We start from the raw sequence: 22,503 nt of genomic DNA on the forward strand, positions 1-22,503 counted from the left end.
GTTGCAATATAAATGGGTGAAGTAAAACAGAACAAACCCATGTAACAATTACAAAGTTCGTGTGTTTTAAAACGAGCAGTTTGTTATGTGTTCGAACAAATGAATTCAGAAGAATTCTGAAGAAAAATGTCATAAAACATGTAACACTTGTGGTCCCAAATCAAGAAGATCCTAACATCACCCAATCCTTGAAAACGCAATATCATTTTCAGTGTCTTGTGGTAAGTACGCAAAATTGGGACCGGCGTTTTATTGCAGGTTTATAGATGTTACGTGGATCATAATATTGAAATAATGATTAGGCCGTGCGTTTTTGTGGCCTTAAATTCCTTACCTTAGACTTAATACGAAGAGTCAACAATTTGCGTATAATATTTCCGTTCAATGTCCATGTTCGTTCAATGAAACCATTCATTCAGAAAAAAATCTAGCGTATACTTATTTTGTTTGATATCTATCATGAACCAGTCGGCAAATTTATTAAATATCTTAAATAAACCAGTTCGATGATAAAGGCGAAAAGACACTCACTCAATCGAGCCTCATTTAAATGTTCCAACATTATAAATATGCTAGGTTTATCTCCTTTCGGTGTGAGACTTTATTTGGACGCATAGCTGTTTATGGAGATTTATTATATCAATGAAGCATGTTTATTGCATTCTGGTATTAAAACGGACAATTTTCTTGTTTTCTATTGAGATAAGGAAGATTTAATTATTTACCGTCGGAATTTTGAGCATTTTATTCAGAACAGAGACTAATATTTTCATTCATGTGCGTTTACTTGTTGAAAACTTTTTTTTCTTTAATGGACTTTAAACAGCAAAAAAATATAGTGAGAAATAAATTTTCTTCATTTTGTAGATCTATTGTTGGCAGTCTATTACTTGCATTGGACATTATTGGAATTAATTCAGTAAAAATGAATGTCTGGGGCTCAATGTGTGAATTGAAGGAGTTGTTGCGTTAACGCATATATTAACATGTCGTTTTTTCGAATTGGTGGTAATATTTCGGGTTTTGGAATTGATCTGTGGATGTTTAAGAAATAGAAAAAACTTGATAAAATAACATTCATCACGAATACAAACGAGCCATTAATCGACTGGATCATACAGCTGTGTGTTGTGTCAGTGGAAGTGATATAATAACATTCAGTGAAGCTTCATCGCCTTCCAAAGACTTTGTACTTACGTGAGTTTTCGGATTGTTAAAAGCTGAGTCGTTATTTTCAAAAGTTTTTATAAGTTTTCTTTTCGTTGGATTATTGTTAACTGTGATATTCATGACTAATCTATAATAAATTTGATGTTTTTGTTTTACACAACAAAAGGAAGAACGCAAGCGACGTCAAAAGGAACGACGTATTCGACGCGATCTTCGTTTGTCGTCAGAAATGGACGCGGCGAAGACCACTGGCGGAGGTGGCAGACACAAGTTTCACCGAGCGTCCCAAGCGCCCTTTCCTGCGCTTTTAAAAGGGGCCTTGTCAAAGTCGTCAAGTTTTTGCGTGAACGCTCCAAGTCGTCCTAAGACTGACTTTTCCGCTACACTGCGAAAACACGAAAGCTTCAATATTGTTGATGTTCACGCGATCTCCGATGTTTCTAAATCGTTAAGATTTTCCGACGACTTAAACAGAGGTGTAGCGGGAAAATTTTCTGGCCACTCGACAGCATTGTCGAGCTCTGATTGGTCGCGGTATTCGCTTTATCCTGATGTAGAAGCAGATTTTCTCGACAACAAGCAAGGTAACGATATTGAACAGTCCCCTTGTCCGTTCGAAAGCAAGAATGTAACGTCGGCACATAATGTGGATACCGATCCAGTGACTCGGTCTGTTATAAAATACAACGACAATAAAGCTCCCACAAAACCGGTAAGAAAGAACTTGCACACAAACACCGTAGTTCTGGGTCTGCATGATCCAATATCGAAACTTGAAGACAACAAAGTCACGGGAGCCAATGATGGATCTGATAATAAATATGCATCACACGAAATCATTAAATCCAAAATGAAAAGCGACTTCGAACAAGATAGGCAGCATGAATGGACAAGAAAAACTGAAAACGATCCTGAAGTTCAAGAATCGAAAGCTTGGAGGAGTCACATCACAGGTGTTGCAGTTGTGACTGTACCGCACAGTCCGCGCCTACGTCATGCTAGGGTTCCGGGTGATGATGACGTAAGAGACACCACGAAACGAAAGCATGACCAACACGTCAAGGTGAAATTGCAGTCATTCGATGTTCTTCCAAATTTCAAGAAAAACATCAGGAAGAAGAGAGCAGCTGGTAATGTTACTGGACGCAATGACGATGTTTTATCGGACACCTCTAGTGTAAATACTCTCGACCTGGACGATACTCTTTCCGCTAGTTCCGAATCTTTGGCTTCGAGTCCACTTGGACATAAACGAACTCAGGAAGACGTACATAATGATCGCAAGAATGAATTAAGGGGACTCAATGAGTCGAAGAAATACAAAAGTGACTCTATGATTGCTCAAATGGATAAACGCGCAAAATCGTTAGATGAACAACCTTACGAAAGCGTAAATGGCACATCCGAAAATAAATCAAATATCCAACAAAAAGCATACACGAATCAACACGAGCATTTTCCAGTAGAAAGTAATGCTGGTTCCAAAATTGGGCATGCTGAAGCACCAATAAAACCGTTTCAAATGAGGCGCCAGTCGAGCCAGCCCTGTCTCGCGACACCGAGCCTGGACGATATTTTACGAGATCCGCTGGCTACAACTGGAGTGCATGCTCATAAAATCAACCAAACACGTTCTGGGAATGACTCTGGGGAAATGCGATTCCAGAGATCTCTTGACTCAAGCATTTATGCAAAGTCACGAGCAACGGGATTTAATCTGGATGCAAATGTGCAGAAAGGGAGTTGTGGCGAAGCACTCTTACCGTTTGTCAGCGGGCCCTTGACCGATGGGGACATTCAGGTAGGTAACACAAGTTGTTTTAATAACCACTTATACAATAGTTAGATTTTCTGTGTACCGTACTTAAATGTTATTATTGAATATTATATTTTATTACATTTGCTTAGAGTTTTACACGATCCATCATTTTTGCTATCCTTAAATGTATCGATCCCGTGTACGCATTCAAACGTATCAGAAATGATCGAATAGGTTGTATATGCAATTACATGGGTAATTTAATGAACAGCCATTTTGAAAACTTCTTGATCTAACGGAAATTATATGAGCCGCACCATAAAAAAAGAGTATTATACTATATGCGTCGAGCGTAGCTCCAGACCACCAAGTGCATTCGCGCAGTCTTTGTCAGAGGCTACTCTGTCCGCTTTTGAGACCATGAAATGGTAGCTACTTACCAGCGTGTGCAGATAAGTAGGCTGGTCTCGAGCTGCACTGGGCGCATATTTATAAGACTCATTTTCGCATGACCCGACTAACAACCCTACGAACCATCATTTATGGGTTGAATTCGGTTACGACTCTAAACTATGACCGACTGTTTATATCGTTCTGTAGCGTCCGCATATACGAATGGATTTTAAGTAGTAACAATTATGGGATATATGCTATCAAGTTGATATAAAGTGAAGAAGGATACATTGTTTTGTATTTATTTATTGTGCTCTAAGAAGAAGAAAAAACACACCATCCCAATGTTAAAATTTCCATTTCAAATAAACGATTAATACGTTGACCGAACATACAGAGTATTAACAAAGTTGAAAAGCGAGACTAAATGACTACTTATCTATGCACACGCGTACTCGTTTTATTAGTAATCAAAACTCGAAGAAAAGTGATCAAAATATCGTTTCTCTTAATTTGTTAAACATTTTCTCATTTCGTTATCGGTACTATACCTGAAAGCTTTAATTGTTAATGATTTCCATATTTATTGTGTACACTTTACATATTTATCGTACACTTTCTAAGTTAATAAGCAAACATAACTAATTTCGTTTATGTTGACTGAGTGCGTAATTTAAGAGGTAAACTGGAAGTCAAGTCAGAGAATTTCTGTTTTTATTTGAAATATTATACAACTGCATCAAAAAGCGTTTGTTTTCGATGAACTAATGATTGATCCTGTTTATTTGAAAAGGCATTTTATTTGAGTAATGTTTGAACCGTTTCAAATGCTCGATCGAATTACAAAAAAAATCTATCCAAGTGTTATAGCATAACATGAATACTTTTTGACAACAATATACGAGTACTAAAATTAATTAACCAACGTATATTTACGTTTTTACATATTGCGGAACTTGATCGAAATGGAACGCAGATCTTAAATAATGCTCTAAAGAATGCTATATATCTTGATCTTATCTCTAAGTAAAGGATCGTATGCAGTTCGCACAGGCTAATCAGGGACGGCACTTTCCGCTTTTATGGTATTTTAAGTTTCAAGGAAGTCCCTCCTTACCGAAAATCAAGTTTATACGGAAAGTGTCGTCCCTGATTAGCCTGTGCGGATTGCATAGGCTAATCTGGTATGACACTTTACGCACATGCATTAAGCCCAGTTTTCTCAGAACGCGACCCATATGATCATACTGAACGGTTTTCTTACTCAACCAGATTTCAAACATAAACAATTGGTTTTCCGCAGGAAATAGGGTGATTGAAATTGTCGCGTATGTTTTAGCTACGAGGATACTTTAGACCTTTTGTAACAATATGTGAACCTCGTCATGCGAAAATCGGTCTTATGCTATATGCGGCAAGCGTAGCTCCAGATCAGTATGCGAATATTAAGCCCCGCTAATTAGGCGATGAAACCGTGCGTGACTTTATAGCTTACAGACTTGCTTTTGGCCTAGAGTCGGATATGCACAGGCTGGTCTGAAGCTATGCTTGTGGGCTGGTCTGAAGCTATGCTTGCGCGTATGGCATAAGACCAATTTGAGCATGCTGCCCGCTTCTCATGAGCAAATTGTATTTATGATTTGTTCCTATTACCATAGCAGGATCTGACCATTATTTATTTATCAATATTTATTGAATTCAATTTAGAACCGTATTACTGAAGATATTGTTTTCATATTTGTGTACCCGGTAAATGACATGTTAAAACCATGATTGATCCGGCTGGCAGACCATTTGTAAAAGACGAACATTTACATTATATGATATTCTTGAAACGTTAACATTAATAAATTTAATTTAAATAGTACTTGTACGCCCTCGAACGTATGTTTTACTTCTGCTTGACCGTGTTTAAACTCGTGTAAGAATATTAGTTTTTAGAGTTTAGATGAAAAGAAAGCACTCGTGGTTGGGTTGAACACTTAGTTCAATATAAATATTTTCATTTCGGATACCGAGATGTTTACCAAGTGGTATGTAAGTCTTATTGTGTTTGTATTGCGCATGCACTATTATCATTCTGTGTGTGCATTACGTGTCATTCATAACTTCAACGAAGAAGTGTGTATTTGTATATAATACGTACATTCGCTTTATTGAAAATCATATGACACGATTGAGGTTATAAATTGTTACAAGTAATTTTTGTTGCATTGAAATTAATATAGCTTAATAAGAAACGTAGCATCGACCTCTTCGCTTTGCATGTATGCCACTTCAAATACTATCTCGTCATTTAAAAATGCTCTTCCGTGCATAATAAGGGTCCCTAGGTTATTTGTTAGAACTATCTTAAGTAAAAAGGTATGTATTTTAATTTAATTTATCTAAGCGTTCCGTGTGCACTTTACGAATTGCGTTTGTTTTTCCTTATAACTAAACGATATCACACTGTGTTCAATACTGTCGAACAGATAATTGAAAATAACCAAAAACCCTTTCCCCGAAACCGGAATCGAACCAGTGACATAAGGATGACAGTTGTACTAATCACTACAGTTCTTCACCTTACCAACTAGGCTATCGCGGATTAATAAAAGCCCCAAAACACTCAACATCAACGGATATTTCGTACACAATTTCAAACAATAAAGTTTAACACATAAAAATCAATGCTCCTTTTAGAAATGGCCAACATTTAAACGCTAGATGCGGTCTGGTGATACAGATTTAACGCGATACAAAATGTTCGTTTTTAATTTGTGTGTCAAATATATTCCATGTGAATTTCCGGCTACGATATCCGAACATTTACGAGCAAACGCGAGATTGGCTTCGGACGATCGGCTTCTCATGAATACGAAAGCGTCGTCTTGTTGGAATGTTAATAACAACAGCTTTCTTATTGTAATCATTTGACGCATATAACCATGTTAACCCATTTATGCCTAGGAGGCTCTCCCATCCTTCTAAATTGGATCATTTTTTCCCAAAATTAGGGATGCCTAGTATATCTATTTCTATATTTAGAATATTTGTTACAGAGTTCCTTTAAGCAAACAACGCAGACCCAGATGAGATGCGGCATCATGCGGTGTCTTATCTGGGTCTACGCTATTTGCCAAGGCCTTTTTTCTAGACGCTAGGCATAAATGGGTTAATGACCATGCCGATGTTTCTGATTATGATGATGCTTCTGATGCTTCTGGTGCCTCTGACTATGATCATGATCAAATGAGTTCATTAATGTTTATAATTTTTAACATAGAATAGACATGTTTTCTACGTACTTAAACAAGTTTCGCGAACCGGATTCGAACCAGTGACCTAAGTATAACAGTTGTTTTAACACTACATGCCTCCGCTCTACCAACTGACCGGGTTAATTTCGCATCATTACATTCGTAACGAACTAAGTAATGCTCTTACAATAACAGTAGTTTCTAAATTTGATGAAAGCTCAAACGGGCTCCATCATTCCCATGCCAATCATGAAGAAAGTACGAGTGTGACTAACACTGGAAATGGGACTGAATAGTTTACCGACTTCAACTTTTCAAATTACACGATGCGTGGTTACTTCAATGGGGTAACGAAATACGCCGCTTGTTTTCTATAGACAAGAAGGACATCTTGTGTGAAATATTCTGCCATATTTATGGGCGGAGTGTAATATTCCTATCACAATGGTTTCCTGCAAATAGAAGTGCACTGCAGATACAAAAACGCGCCTTAATCGAGTTATTGAAAACTGTCCCTTTCTATTTAACAGCCGGGTACAAAACATGTTTTATTTTTATAAATTCTATAAGAAAAATATCAAACCGAGTGCTTCACACAAGATTCGAACTAGTAATCGAAAGCTAACAAATGTTTGAACCTCTCTAGACCTCCGCTCTAACAACTGAACTATTGCCGGCGTGTCGTGAGTTATAGGTAGGCATACGTGTACATGTAGATCAGCACTTTACCACTAGATACGTATTTTGACGCACTTGTAGCCCCTTATAAAGTTACATTTAATCAAATACCTCTCTTACTATATTCAAGTTTTAAAGGTTTAATTTACAACCCTTAGTTACTGATCAGCAAACAGCATAAAACCTGAACAGACTGTGAGTTACTTGCAGGCTGTTCTGGTTTTATGTTGTTTGCACATACATGTAGCTATTTTCACTTTGCTTTTATGTGGGAAAGTGTTAAATAAAAGAGAATACACAATCACTCACAATACATGGCATCAAGAGTTCATAGAGCTGGATTAGAACCAAAGAATGACTGATGTTCATATTGCTGTAGTTTTCCGCTCGACCATAATGATTAATAAAGTTAAAAAGGGCGTAATTTATTTACATAATAAACTTATGAGTAATCTAACAAGGTAAAATGAACTCACTCACAAAATAGCTTCGCTTAATTTGTTTCCATTTTTTATTCAATTTACTGATCGTAAGTATACGTTTCAACCTTACAGTGTTTATGATTTTCATATCAAGTGTGCGCACATTTCATATTTATCGAATGCCGTTCAAATTAATTAGCATATATTAACCCATTCGTGCCTAGTGGACTCTCCCATCCTTCTAAATTGGATCAATTTATTTCCAAAATTAGGAATGTCTAGTATATTTATTTCTATATTTAGAATATTTCTTACAGAAATTCCTTTAAGCAAACAGTGCAGACCCTGATGAGACGCCGCATCATGCGGCGTCTCATTTGGGTCTACGCAGTTTGCCAAGGCCTTTTTCTAGACGCTCTAGGCATTAATGGGTTAAGATACTCGTTTACATTGCTGACGTTATATTTTCTGAGGTAAGCTGGAGGCCAAACGAGATAATTTATATGTTTTGGTATTTAACTGTACGTAATGCTCGTGCAACGTTTTCTCGTGTATTAAGTAGATAATCATATTAAGCGCACGTTCTCGAGCTTAAGTTTCATTTCAGTTTGACCTTATTTAAACAATTGCAATAATATTAATGTCTGGAGTTAAGATGAAAAGAAAGTACTCACATGTGTTTATCATACTAAGTCCTAATTAATTTTTTCCCTTTCAATTCGGTGATCACAAGGCTAATGGCGTTTGTATTGCGCAATGTTATCGTTCTTGTGTGCATAAGAAAGTAAGGAAAAACGTGAATGAATAAAAATAAGAAAATAAAGTAAGAACGTAAGTGAGTGAGTGAATTACTGAGTGAGTGAGTGAGTGAGTGAATGTGTTGGTTAGTTATTTAGTTAGTAAGTTAGTAAGAAAGTGAGTGAGTGAGTGAGTGAGTGAGTGAGTGAGTGAGTGAGTGAGTGAGTGAGTGAGTGAGTGAGTGAGTGAGTGAGTGAGTGAGTGAGTGAGTGAGTGAGTGAGTTGGTTAGTTATCAAGTTAGTAAGAAAATCACTTTTTCCACATTGTAATATTGTAACAGCTGTTGTATGACGCACTTGTTTTTTTACGGCAAAATTAGCTGTATTTTGATATAAAAATAATTACCCAACGCACCGGACCTATTAAACCGAACATGTTATTTGGCATTGTTGTTTCTAGAAGTAATAAACCACCAGCTTTTTATTTGTTAAAGAGGGAACATATTCATGAACAGCGGATGACAATCATTATCATATAGTCCAGTTGAGGCCATTTAAGCATGCAATTAAATAGTGAAATCAAGGCGGTCAAAAAGTTAAAAGCTACTTATTAGAACTTATTTACGGCAATGCTTGTAAATCAAATATTATTTCGATTTTTATTTCCTTTTCCCATGTTAAAGTGTTATATGGCATTTTTTGATATCATGTTCTTCGACTTGGAAGTCATTTTTTAACATTATATTTTCTATTTTTTATTGTTAATTCTATTTAGTTTTTTCTTTTTTGTACATATTAAAGCCTGTCTTATAATTGAAATGCAATATGTTGTACTTCTAGTGGCATTTGCAGAAGCATCTAAAAATAACGTATTCGTATAAGCGACGGTATGTTATTTATTTATATGCGATTTATTTATTCATATCTAAGGATGACAGTTGTTAACCACTTCAGTCCTCCGCTCTACCAACGGAGCTATCGCGGGAACAGAACACATATTCGTACTTCATATGATTTTGCTTAACCATTTTTGATAACGTTGATCCGGGATGACAAATCTCACAGCATAGACAGTATTTATATAGTTCAGGCTAAAAGTGAAATGAAGAAAGGATATTAAGTCAGATTTCATGATGATGATTGTAAGAAATAAAAATATCTCATATGATATAATGCTTGATTGATGATTAAGAAGTTGATGAAGAAGATAATACTGATGACGATTCAGATGCCGATTATGATTTCAGTGATGTTGTTGTTGTTGGTTATGGCTGTGATGGTGGGGTAGCTGCTTCTGTTTTTTTCTGCTGCTTCTTGAATCAAGACGATAGCGATAGTAGTGATACTGTTAATGATTTTGATGATGATGATGATGCTTCTGCTTCTGCTGAATCTTCTGCTGTTGATGTTGCTTCTGCTGATCATTCTGATAAAGATCTGAATTGCGATAATTGTGATGCTCATGATACTTCTGGTGTTAATGGCGGTGATGTTGCTGTGGCTTTTGTTGTTTTTGATGACGATGACGGTGATGTTGCTTCTACTGTTGTTGCTAATGCGGCTGCTTCTGATGATGTGATTACTTCCATGTCTGCTTCTGCGTGAAGCAATCGACATTAAATTATGTGTTGTTACCTATTAACATGTTATTTTCTTTAATGCAATAAGTGGAACCAAACCGCTATCATATTGATCGAAATTCTTCTAAAAGAAATACATTTTTATCTACCAAAAGGAGTCCCGCGAACCGGATTTGAACCAGTGACCTAAGGATAACAGTATATTTTTACCACTACAGTCCTCCGCTCTACCAACTGAGCTATCGCGGGATAAATGCTATTTGTTGTCATTAAGGTTTTCTTGCTCGTACAAAACGTCAACTTGTCCACTCCGGACGTCGATGCTAACGCACGCCTTCGTTCACTTGTCAAATATTTGATGTGTTTTGGCAATTAATTACGCTGAAGGTAGCTTAGCCACCAATTTACTCTTTAAAGGTACTTGGTTACAGACTTAAAAAAATGAGAATTTGGGAACTTTATGTCATACATTTAAAAAAAATAAATAGACAAGAGCATTGATCATCCGCGACAGAAATAATACTTATCAAGTAAACCATGCTTAAATACACTTTAGTTAATGAGTAAGTATCATTTGACATTGATTAAAAAATACCAATACGTTTTAAATGCGAAACGATGTATTCATAAGCCCTTATGTTCGGGCGGTGTAGGCGACAACTTTTGTATCCCAGGGTCAGTTGTCGAGCATAAGTCGTGATCGCTGTTTTTATTTCTTTCATAATTGTTTTCCTTGTTTTATACTGAAGCTTTTTAGGTCCTATGTTTAAATTTATTAATTTTAACGCATCTAATTAGAACTTGCATAAATCTGTGAAAGAGTCCCTTTAATTCACTAAATAATTCACTATAGAACCGATAAGCTATAGGCTGATGAATATATTTTATCATTTAAGTACTTGTGGTTTGACTACAGTCCTCTGCTTTACCAAACTGAGCTTTTGCGGAAAGGTTTTATTGAAAAAAAAGAAGAATCTTGCGCGATGCTTTAAATAAATTTCAAGAACAAAACACGCGTTGAACGTCATTAACTTGAACGTATCAATCATGACTGTAATGATGATGATTATTATGATGATGAGGAGGAGAAGGCTGCTGCTTAATATGATGCTGATTCTTATGCTGATGTAATACCATTTCTTTTGAACGCTCGTTTTAGTTTGTGCATTATCTGTTATGAAAAAGTAAGTATCGTAAATACAAAACGTAAAAAATAACCTATGTGTTGATCACTATTGTTCATGCTGTTAAGATTGCAAGGTTTATTTAAAGCAATGTTCATGCACCACGTCAGGTTGTGTTTGTATCCAAAATGTTTTGTTACTCTGTGTGTTGTGTTTATCAATTCAATTAGAACGCAGAATCTAACCAGTGACGTATGCATGGCAGTAAAGTATGCCCTCGGTTCTCCGCCAGTACAACTTAGTAATCACTGGTTAACAACTACAACTAGAGTGTCATACAAGCCACATGCATGAACGAAGTAAGCTAGACAAAAGAGGGAATCCCGCGAACCGGATTCGAACCAGTGACCTAAGGATGACAGTTGCATTTACCACTACAGTCCTCCGCTCTACCAACTGAGCTATCGCGGGATAAATATAAAATAAGTTTTTTGGGTTACGATTGTAATAATAAATAATAAATGTCCGAGAAACATCCCTTGGCATGTACCGTGCATGTATCGATTATCTGTTACATGGCGTCAGGCACTTAAATTGAGGCAGAATCCTGTTTTTTGATGCAAGCATTTTGAATTGTTCTCACTTTTGACGACGGCAAATAATTGCCTTTCATCATTTTGTCGCAAATGTAACAAAGAAGCTAACACCAGAAATAATAAAGTTTGTCCTGACTGAAACTTTGCAATTTTGAAATAATACCACACACGAAGACAACATTTTTTTACATATTGTTGGATATAATAATAAATGAGTACACTTTTTTATAATGGAAGAATATTTCTCAGTCGACGTAAAAAGTGTGTTTGTTCCAGTCCCGACTGAAAAGACTTCCTTAAACGAAAATACCATCAAAGCGATTAGTGTATTATGTGATAAGCATTTGTAGACTGCACAAATTAATCTAGAACGACACTTTACGCAGATGAATTAAGACCAGTTTTTCCAAATCGAGGCTCAAATATTTTGACATCGGCAAAGATACTACACCCATCCAAGATGGTCTCTAAGCTGTTTATTTGAAATAGTTTAATTTTATTAGTTTACTATTGATGTCGGTCAATGTAGTGATCTGGAACGTTTGAATGGCCTTTTTCTGGCACACTGAATTACGTCAATACATTACTAAACTGTGTACACAGCTAGAGGCACACTGAATTACGTCAATACTTTACTAAACTGTGTACACAGCTAGAGGCACACTGAATTACGTCAATACTTTACTAAACTGTGTACACAGCTAGAGGCACACTGAATTACGTCAATACTTTACTAAACTGTGTACACAGCTAGAGTTCGTTGAACAATTTGAATTTTCGATTTGTACTCATTCAACTTGACTCCTTTCAGTTATTAAGCAAACTACTTGCATAATAAATTTATCAGATTTTGAAGAATATTTGTTTAAATGTTAATCAGTTAGAGACGTATCGGCAAAAAGTTGAAAAACACCAACAATGTACCTTCTAATAATCCATGTGTCAATATTTGCCATCCTTCACTTTGGATTATGTCAGCGAATCGCAAATTATATAACCCCCGTCGTGCAAAAATGGCTCGTATGCCATATGCGGTCAGTGTTGCTCCAGACAGTGCGCGCATCCGCACAGTCTAGTAAGAAGCTGACCAAGTCACGCCAGGCGTGGTGGTCTCATTCGCGGACAGTGAAGTGCATGGCAACACAGATCGGATGCGCAGACAGTACTAGCTTTACATTGAGCGCATATTGCATAAGACCCATTTTCGCATGATGCGACCCGTGTGACATTATTTTCGTTTATCATTTTTTTATATTCGCTACCAAAACAGGTATACACAAATTGTATCATTATTTTATTTTTCGGAATTGGAATGCATTAATAATCGTGCGAATGCACAGCTTTTTTGATCGGCATATTAATATCTAAGTGTTTTATTTTAATGAAAATTTATCATGACGTGCTGTATTTTTATTGTTGACATGATTAAGTTTTTTATATGCATGCATATATAAATACCACTAAGATGTAAATGTGGTTTACTATGTATTGATATATTACGTGGTATGTACAGGGATGGGGTGAAGTATGTGGTGCGTTAACGGACACTAACTGTGTTTAAGTGAGTTTTTATTGAAACTTATTGACAAAAACGTCCTTTGCGGGTTAAATTGCAAGAAGAGGGCGTATATTTTCACTCGACCAGCAACTTAATATATGTATTTCTTTTTATCCGTTACGCCCATTCTATGGCATTACGGCGTTTCCTTCCTTTTTTTTAATGATTGTTAAAGAATTCGGAACACAAAAGGTATTGACCGAAAACCTTCCACAATCAGTTGTTTACTTCCGCGACCTTCTTGAAATTAAATGTTAAAATATTGTTATCATTTTCCCCCGTAAAATACCCAGTTTGTGTGCTTGTGTACAGTAAAACAGTCCTACAATATCGACATTTTATTTTTCTGAGGGTGTTTTATCTGTAATTATTTAATTATTTCCGAATATTATTGGTTTTAGTATCCTCCGTTTTAGTATGTATCTTTGATTACCGAAAGATCGACGAATCAGGAAATTTTTTAATGGCATGCTTCTTTTTGTAATTGCACCTGTTCAATGTTAAATCCTCGCACGAACATACATCTATTTGTAGACTGTATATCAAACATCTATTTGTAGACTGTATATCAAAATTCGTGGAGAATTTTGCAAATCGAATATATCTATTTGAAAACAAAATGTATCGGTTAAATATTGATCAGCTAAATACGCCTCAGAATACAGTTCAATACCTCCGCAAAGTGTCCTACATATTCGTTGACGGTATCTCAAAATTCGTTGAGCCATTTGCAAATCGAACACTACTATTTTAAGGCTGAAGAAACATTCGTCGTTCCTTTGACATACTTTGAAAAGCAAATTTAAATCGGTGATAGATTAAAGACCCCAAGTTGAAGTTTTCGAGTTAAAAGGGTGTGCGATTTAAATGAAATTGGCTTTATAGAATCGGTGAATGACGTTTTAAAATATCGTAAACAAATACCGAACTTAATGAAAAATTGTAATAACCCTCTATAAAACAATACTTGGCGATAAAGCCAAAGATGTAAATAGTTAGCATCAGTAATAAAACTGCTAACAACGAAAACGGCGACGGAATATCAAAAGGAATGTCCCGCGAACCGGATTTGAACCAGTGACCTAAGGATGGCAGTCGTTCAGTCCACTACAGTCCTCCGCTCTACCAACTGAGCTATCGCGGGTCAATGTTTTATGTAATCCAATAGAAAAAGTCATCTATTTACATTAGGTTCTAAGGTAGCTAACGTTAATATTATTCTATTATGTTTCTGCATATGGTTTACGAGTTTCACAAAGCCCTAATAGTTATTTTTCTGCGAAAGGTTTAGATGCTCTTTACTCGATAAAAGCACTGACGGCCGCCATCCAACTTTAAAGAATAATAATGCATTTCATCTGAATTTCTTCGTGCCATTTATAATCATTTTGCCTGTCATTTTTGCACGTGTGCTCTCAAAATTGATCGTTTGTCCGACGGTATTTTTCTGGCGACTGTAAAACAGTTTGGATACCACATAGCGAACAACCATTGCCCAGACGGTGTTCATGTGATTGATATGTGAATTGGACGGTTGCGAAAGATCGTTCAATATTGAAATGGAAATTCATTAACGACAATTCGAATAAATCTAATTCGTTAAGCAGCCGGCAGAAAAAAACACCGTCAGATGTTGAGTGTACAGTGACTGTTCGCTTATCCTGTCGAGAATTGGTCAGCTTTCGGAGCGAGAGTCCTCGCGATCAAAAGTAGGGCTATGCTTTTGAAGCCATGAAATCGTTTGGCAACCGTCATTTCCAACGCATCATCTTCCTTCGATCGGACCGCCGACCTTTTTTGAAACCGCACCCCGCCCCCCCCCCCCCCAACCCCCCAAAAAATAAATTAATTAATTAATAAATAAATGTCGCCGATTAATTTTAAGTATTCGTTAAACTTACGACCGAACCTTAATTTGAAACAGGACATTACTAAAACCGTACACTTAATAAACGTTTTCGAAGATCGTTTGAATTCGTATGCAGTTTGAATGTTTATCAAAGATAACACGCATATATTTCACTCCAGTAGGGCATGTAACATGTTTGATTTGAGGGACTAATAAGTTATTTACATATCTCTTGCCTCTTTTTATCGATCCCTGAATTGATCTAGAAAAGTGTCAATGACACTCCGAACATGCTTGAACCACGTCAATTGAGTAATAAACTTTGCATGTATACTCTATTAGAATTTGTTTAACACTTTTTTACCTCTGGTTTGAATTGTTGTAAATACACCATGTTCTGTTATTCACCAATGCACGTGCATCACTCCGCATCTTATTTTGTAATAACAAAACACAACACAATTGAGCTAAATACTGATCAGTTTATCAGTCCTAAGTGGACAGCGTTTTATACCTCCGCAGTGTCTCGCGAACGGTCTGCACAAACGATATTCCTTTTCCACCTCCGTCTCCTCCTCTACGACCTCCTGGTTCTCCTCCTCCTCGTCCTCGTCCTCATCCTCTTTCACCTCCTCCTCTTCCTCCTCCTCCTCCTCGTCATCCTCCTCCTCTTTCACCTCCTCTTTCACCTCCTCTTTCACCTCCTCCTCCTACTCCTCATCCTCCTCCTCAATCTCCTCCTCAATTTCCTCCTACTCCTCCTCCTTATCATCATCAGCTTCTTCTTCTTCGTCTGCTTTTCCTTCTGTAATTACGCCACGTTTCATCTTTAAAACACATGCTTCTTACAGATATTTACTGTTATAAATGTCTTTAATTCTTCATAGGGTCTTTAATTGTTGTCGCCAAAGTGTTCGAGGAATAAGATACGTTTTAGTCTAAGAGTGTGATTCTTAATATTGAATATCATCATTTTAAACATGAAGCGTTTGAGGTGTGTCGATGAAACAACAAATCTCAAGTCATCAGACTTAAAAACAGATATTGAACGGCAAGAAATAAAATTTTAGCCTTATTCAAACGTTTAATAAAATCTTCGTTAAACAATTTAAATGCCCCACAGAGAGTTCGAGAGATCTATAAATTACAAACAGAAACTCCTTCATTCATGGTATTGACCTTTGAATGACCTTTCAGATAGATTGCTCGAAATCTTGTCTACATTAATGTTGAAAAGAACATATTAAAACAAAGTATGTTTTGCTATTTTTTTCATTCACAAAGATATATGATTTGTTTTTGTTTTTATAGAAAACATGGTTTTATTGCAACACACTTAATACACTATAGTTTCAAACATGATTGTCTACCTGTTTGCAATAAATATGTAAATCTTCTTATAAATATCGCAGACAAAATATAAATAAGTTCTTCCCATCTGCCCGTACCATTTTTTCTGCAGTTTGGTTGATGTGTGTTGCCTGTTTTCTTTATCAATGAACAGGGGTGTTTCCACTGTCATCACGAAAATAAAATAGTAAAAGGAGTCCCACGAACAGGAATCGAATCCGTGACATAACGATGATAGATGTTCATACCGCTATCATTATCTTGCAATTTATTCCGCCGAAATCTTCAAAATAAATGTTATTATTGACTATGGATGTGTTTGGATAGAGCAGTTAAAGGACTTGTTCTTAAAAACGACGCTTATATGTGAATTGTGAAATGAAAATCTGAATTGTGTTCTTTTCCAAGGGAGGTAATTGATGGTGTAATTTTATGACTTTAAAAGTGAAATAATTATCTCCCTTAGTAAATCATTCTTGCACGAACTGCCGAATCAGTATGTCTGGTTGGTGCAGTGAATGGTACACGCGCTTCACACCCAGGCGATTGTCACCAGAACGGACGGAAAGTGATTCATACGGGTACTCCAGTTTTCCACCACAGTGCACGGCCAAAACAAAAGTATGCATCTTTCAATAAAAACTATCTATCATTCAAAATTCGCCCCAAATTTCGGGGAGGCGGAAAACTACAACGGGCGAGGCATGGTATGGTATTGCGCAAGGGGGGGGGGGGGGGGGGTTAGAGGGTTAGGGTTAGGGTTTGGGTTAGTGTTAGGGGTCGGGTTAGGGTTTGGGTTAGCCTAAACCCAACACTAACCCTAACCCGACCCCTAATCCTAACCCTTACCATAACCTTTTTTGGGGGTTATAACCCCTGACCATGCCTCGCCCGTTGTAGTTTTCCGCCTCCCCAAATTTCGTGAGTCACATAAGAAAATAAAAGAGGAGAACTTGGGCACAATCCGGATCCTCTCATAATTAAGCCGAAAGAGCGGTGGGCTATCATAAACTTCGGAATACACACTCACTCATATTGCCGTATCGCATACTGTCTCCCGCAAGCTCAGTTAGAAGAGCGGCGCGCTTTCGTGAGATAAACAACTAGTTCTTATCCGGTTCGCTGGACGTTTATCTTTTTATTTTTACTTTAACCCTCCTATTGCACTCGAGAGTATTAGTTCTCTTCTAATACTCACTACGCGTAGCCATGGTCTTGTTAAAATTAGATAAAATTTGTGTTTCACGAAAGCAACTGGTAAGCAGCCTCTCTACTTTTTATATCGTATGAAATGGTAATTCACTTTATTGTTTTTTGTTCCACATTGTAAATTTTCAGAAACTTAAACAATTATCGTTCCTTTGTAATATAGTTCATCTATCAGAATTTTGCTTGCAGAATTATAGATGAAATATATTAAAAATTCATAAACAGTAAATGTTATTATCGTCATGAAATATAATTGAAATTTATAAATTGCATTCTCTTAGTTTTAATCAATAGCATGTATTACGCCGTATAATCTTACTCATGCATTTTTTCGATAAAAAGACACCGTTCCTACAAAGGACTATAGTTTGAAAACTGACAAACAATTTAATCTCACATTTTCATTGTTCTGTATCTGTATTATCAGGAAAAAACATCTTCGCAAACACAAGGAGATATACCTAAATACACAATCGTGGATGACAATCTATTTACGGATAGCCAGATACCGCTCATTCAATACCATAATCGTGAACAATAGTTGAAAAAAGCGGCAAACATCGTTCTTATAATACGCTTTAATTTACAGTGGCTCACGACACGGTTTCATTCAAACACAAGTAAATCAAGTCGTTGGATTTCATATTAAATTTTTACAGCAAAAAAAATACATCGTTGTGTCATTTGCACTTGAGTAACTCCTCTGCATGGATGGATAATTATGTAAAATTTAAACGTACATGGGTTAACATTTTGGATTATGGTGTTTCCGATTTTCTAACGAAAAAGGGAGTATAATAAATAGACTAAAGAGGATATATATGCTATTACCTAGAAATTTCGTTTAATTGTTATAAACTGCTGAATTGTAGCATTAGTTCACATGCATTTGATTTTGTAACATCCAGTTTACAAAGAAAATAATGGCAGGTAAGTCGTATTGTCATATTCTAGATAGTTCGTTAATACATTGAAACGGGCATATACATAAAACGAAAGTCAGAACAACGTGTTTCCGAGTCGTCCCACTACTGTCCATGGTATCTTTAAGATTGCCGGAGTTACTATCAGACATTAATAAATATGCTTTGTAAAATAATATGAGAATAATTGTGTAATAATTGTGAAACAACATATCTAAAATTGTAAAAATACAATAGGAATAAATAATACAAGAAAGTATCTGCCTTTTTGAAATATGCCGCCTGCAGAACATGCCAGTTTTATTTCGCATTCTAAATTTAACCCATTTATGCTTAGTTGACTCTCCCATCCTTCTAAATTGGATCAATTTATTTCCAAAATTAGGGATGTCTAGTATATTAATTTATATATTAAGAATACATAAATTCCTATAAGTAAACAGCGAAGACCCTGATGAGACGCCGGACCATGCGGCGTCTAATCTGGGTCTCCGCTGTTTGCCAAGGCCTTTTTTCTAGACGCTAGGCATAAATGGGTTAAGACATTTAAACGCATGTTTGGAGCAACTTCGTTGACAATTAGAAGGCATAATTTAGACTGTTAAGCCTTATGATAAAATATCTAAACAATGTTATATTAACAAAGAATAGAATATATCCCATATACTCAAATCAGCGCGGTTTAAATAACAATAGCTACATATGTTAGGGAATTATTTTACATCGGTATTTTTTCATCTGTGATTTCTATCACGAATCAAATACGTGGTTTTTAGTTGGTCGCGTTAGCGGCCGACCAAAGTTTCAGTGCATATTTTGCAAATCAATATGTGCTTAGAAGCCTTAGCTCCGGTAAGAACCGCAACTCACTCTGTTAGGGAAGATTACCGCTGCCTGTCTGCAGCAGACGACAAATGATTCTGCTCTAGACGTAAGTGCATAGACCAGCTTGTAAGACGACATTGGCCAGTCTAGTGTGTATCATTGAAATCTGTACATATTTGCTGCTTTCAGGGAAAACGGGGCTTAATGCACGTCAAATAAGATTAGCCTGTGCACACTGATTAGCCTGTGCAATGCACAAAAGCTAATCAAGGACAACAGCGAACAACTTCAGTGCCTTCAGCGCTTTGATTGATAAAAAGTTGCTACATGTTAAGATTTTTTTTTACAATTTTTTACAAACGAGTTTTCTCGCATATTTTAACGTATGTCTACCGAAACTTATTAAAATTGTAAAATGATTTTCACTAAAAAACATTTTTTTCCATAAATTGAAGTTAAAGTTAATAAAACATACGAATATTTTGCAAATTCGAACGAATGGATTTATGAATGTTGCGAAATAAAATGAAATTTCAAAAACAAAAATGTATTGGTGATTTAGCGTTAACACTGCTTAAAGCTTGCAAAGTTGTTATGTAACATACAATTCTCTTTTTAGGTCGCGCTTTTGCGGATTCTGCTATTCCGATGGATATGTATTCATATAACTCATGTATAAATAACGGAAACATGAACAATCAATATCACAGCTATGAACATTTTATCTAATACACTATTTTCCGAGGACTTTTAAAATATGCTGCGTGAATAGGGTACAGGTCTTGTAAGAACCTGATAGGCACCGTATAAGCTGATTGTATAATTAGTATGTGCTTTTCGAAAGAAACACTTAGTAAAACATTCATTTTTATCAAAGTGTCAACGTTATCTTTTTCACAGGGTTTTGTCTGTCCCTAAAGGATACAATAATAACGTTTAAGAAATAAAAAATGTTTACCTAAATCGGACTCGAACCACTGAACGTTCGATTAATAATCTATATCTATTTGGCAATACGGGATTAAATTTAGTGTCTTGCATTTTATACTGTATATAATAAATCCGCGTTTTGTCACAAAAAATAATGTAAACGAAAGAAGCACTTCAAATTTTTCAATCGTTTTGCGTTTGTAATTTTATCAATTTTTCATGATAATTTTTCACAAACAAAAACACATTTGCAGTATCAGACTTCGTGATAAGCGTTGTATTGCCCGGTGATGTAGTCAAGCGTTGTATAGCCCGGTGATGTACAGTCAAGCGTTGTATTGCCCGGTGATGTACAGTCATCTTTTTTAATATATGACACTAGTAAGGGACATTTTCATTTCGACAATAAGTTAACAAGTCTCTTTAATATGCATTTAAGGTTTCGAGCATGTCTCAGTTTAGTAACACATAGCCAGGTCGATAAGTTTGTATCCCTTGATTTGTTTTAAATGAATGTACACTACAACATTATTATTTTGTAACAATCTTGCAGCGACCTTCTTCTTTAGGTTTAACTACCTTTTCCCCATAATCAAATATAAAAGATTAAAAAGCGACCGCAAATGACATTTGTTAAATTATGGATTATTATCTGTAAGAACCTTTTAAGCATTATCTGATTCAACTGACATTAATTGAAAGCAAAATGGATTATTGAAAACGGGTTTTGTTTCTATGTAATATTATCAGTTTTAAGATGTGTATTGAAAACTACTGTTAAACGTTGCGGCTAGATGTGATCGCGATAGCCTAGTAAGAACAATTAAAAGTTTGCACTTCTGTTCAATTGAATAGTGGAATTAGTCAATTAATAGCGCAGATAATATCTCATCGAACCATACATTGACATAGTGATTGACAGTCAAAGCCACTTTGACACGTGGAACCTTTCTGCTGTTAGTGTGAAGATTTGGAGATACAAACAACCATGCATGTAGTAAAAATATCGTGTCGAGTACACGCGGTTCAGGATAGAAAGCACTAGATTGTTTTATATGAATATTGGATTAAATGTATTATGACTTTTTTTTTAACAAGTTGAGGTATAATATGCTTAAATTTTAGTGTGAAGATGTAAGGCACAAGCGGCGATTTATGTAGTAAAACATACTGTGTGTTCAGTACAGACGATTTAAGCGAAGGATATTTACTTTTGTAAGGTGTACTATAATCATGTTTCATCTTCAAGTTTGACCAATGATTGAATCAAATATATCAAACACTCGGTCACAACAATGACAAGGCCCATAATGCTGGTAGAAATGACATCGGAGGAAATTATAACAATGGAATATTATAAATGAATCGCATGTGAAATGTAGAATTTGCAGTATTGACAAGTTTGCTCTATGAATATTTAATATTGTGCAGTGAAATATACAAGCATTTATCAAGTTAGAACAATACATACGACAATACATGATTCAATAACAGTGGAGTCTAAAATGTGCCCATCGAAAACACGTTTTATGTTCGATTTTGAAAGGTAAGCTATATTTGTTAAACTTTCGCATCCAACAATTTTTTTTAATGAAGTATGTTGTATGACGTTGCAAATCTTTTGAATTGTTTCAATGATAATTTGATCTTCAAAATTACGTTTATTTCATAATACGAATAAATACAATATAAAAGACTCAATTACTGGCTGGTCTGTTTGCTTTGAAACTTTAATTAGACGTTAATGCGAACGATGTTTTTACGAATATCAAACTCAGAAGCAGAATACGGTACTATTTTTTTAGGTCAACGCGTTTAATTAATTGATAATTTGCAAAGACAATTTGTTCCTGATAATGTTATAAAGTGATAACGAAACTATTGAAAATGTTATGTATGTGTCTTGTTCTGAGAAAACTGGGCATAATGTATGTGCGTAAAGTGTCGTCCCAGATTAGCCTGTGCAGTCCGCACAGGTTAATCTGGGACGACACTTTCCGCTTTAATGCAATTTTTCGTTTTAATGAAGTCTCTTCTTAGCAAAAATGCAATTAAGGCGGAAAGGGTCGTCCCTAATTAGCCTGTGCAGACTGAACAGGCTAATCTGGGACGACAATTTACGCACATGCATTAAGCCCAGTTTTCTCAGAACGCGAC

General features: G+C 36.0%; 1 protein-coding gene and 3 non-coding genes across 4 annotated transcripts in view; 1 reads left to right on the top strand and 3 right to left on the bottom strand.

The window, feature by feature from the left end:
- The first annotated feature begins 756 nt into the window (after positions 1–756).
- The window catches only part of LOC127881061 (uncharacterized), a 158,281-nt gene continuing 136,534 nt past the window's right edge, over positions 757–22,503 (top strand). Inside the window, exon 1 of the mRNA XM_052428670.1 lies at positions 757–2,971. Coding sequence (XP_052284630.1) covers positions 1,400–2,971 — 1,572 coding nt within the window. The 5' untranslated portion in view covers positions 757–1,399. The remainder of the gene's footprint in view (positions 2,972–22,503) is intronic.
- Trnay-gua (transfer RNA tyrosine (anticodon GUA)) lies at positions 10,141–10,231 on the bottom strand. Its single transcript is given in 2 exon segments — positions 10,141–10,176; positions 10,195–10,231. It is a non-coding gene; the product is annotated as a tRNA-Tyr (tRNA).
- Positions 11,488–11,577, bottom strand: Trnay-gua (transfer RNA tyrosine (anticodon GUA)). Its single transcript is given in 2 exon segments — positions 11,488–11,523; positions 11,541–11,577. It is a non-coding gene; the product is annotated as a tRNA-Tyr (tRNA).
- On the bottom strand, positions 14,315–14,404 carry Trnay-gua (transfer RNA tyrosine (anticodon GUA)). Its single transcript is given in 2 exon segments — positions 14,315–14,350; positions 14,368–14,404. It is a non-coding gene; the product is annotated as a tRNA-Tyr (tRNA).

This window comes from Dreissena polymorpha, chromosome 5, assembly GCF_020536995.1.
Source record: "Dreissena polymorpha isolate Duluth1 chromosome 5, UMN_Dpol_1.0, whole genome shotgun sequence".
Classification (NCBI taxonomy): domain Eukaryota; kingdom Metazoa; phylum Mollusca; class Bivalvia; order Myida; family Dreissenidae; genus Dreissena; species Dreissena polymorpha.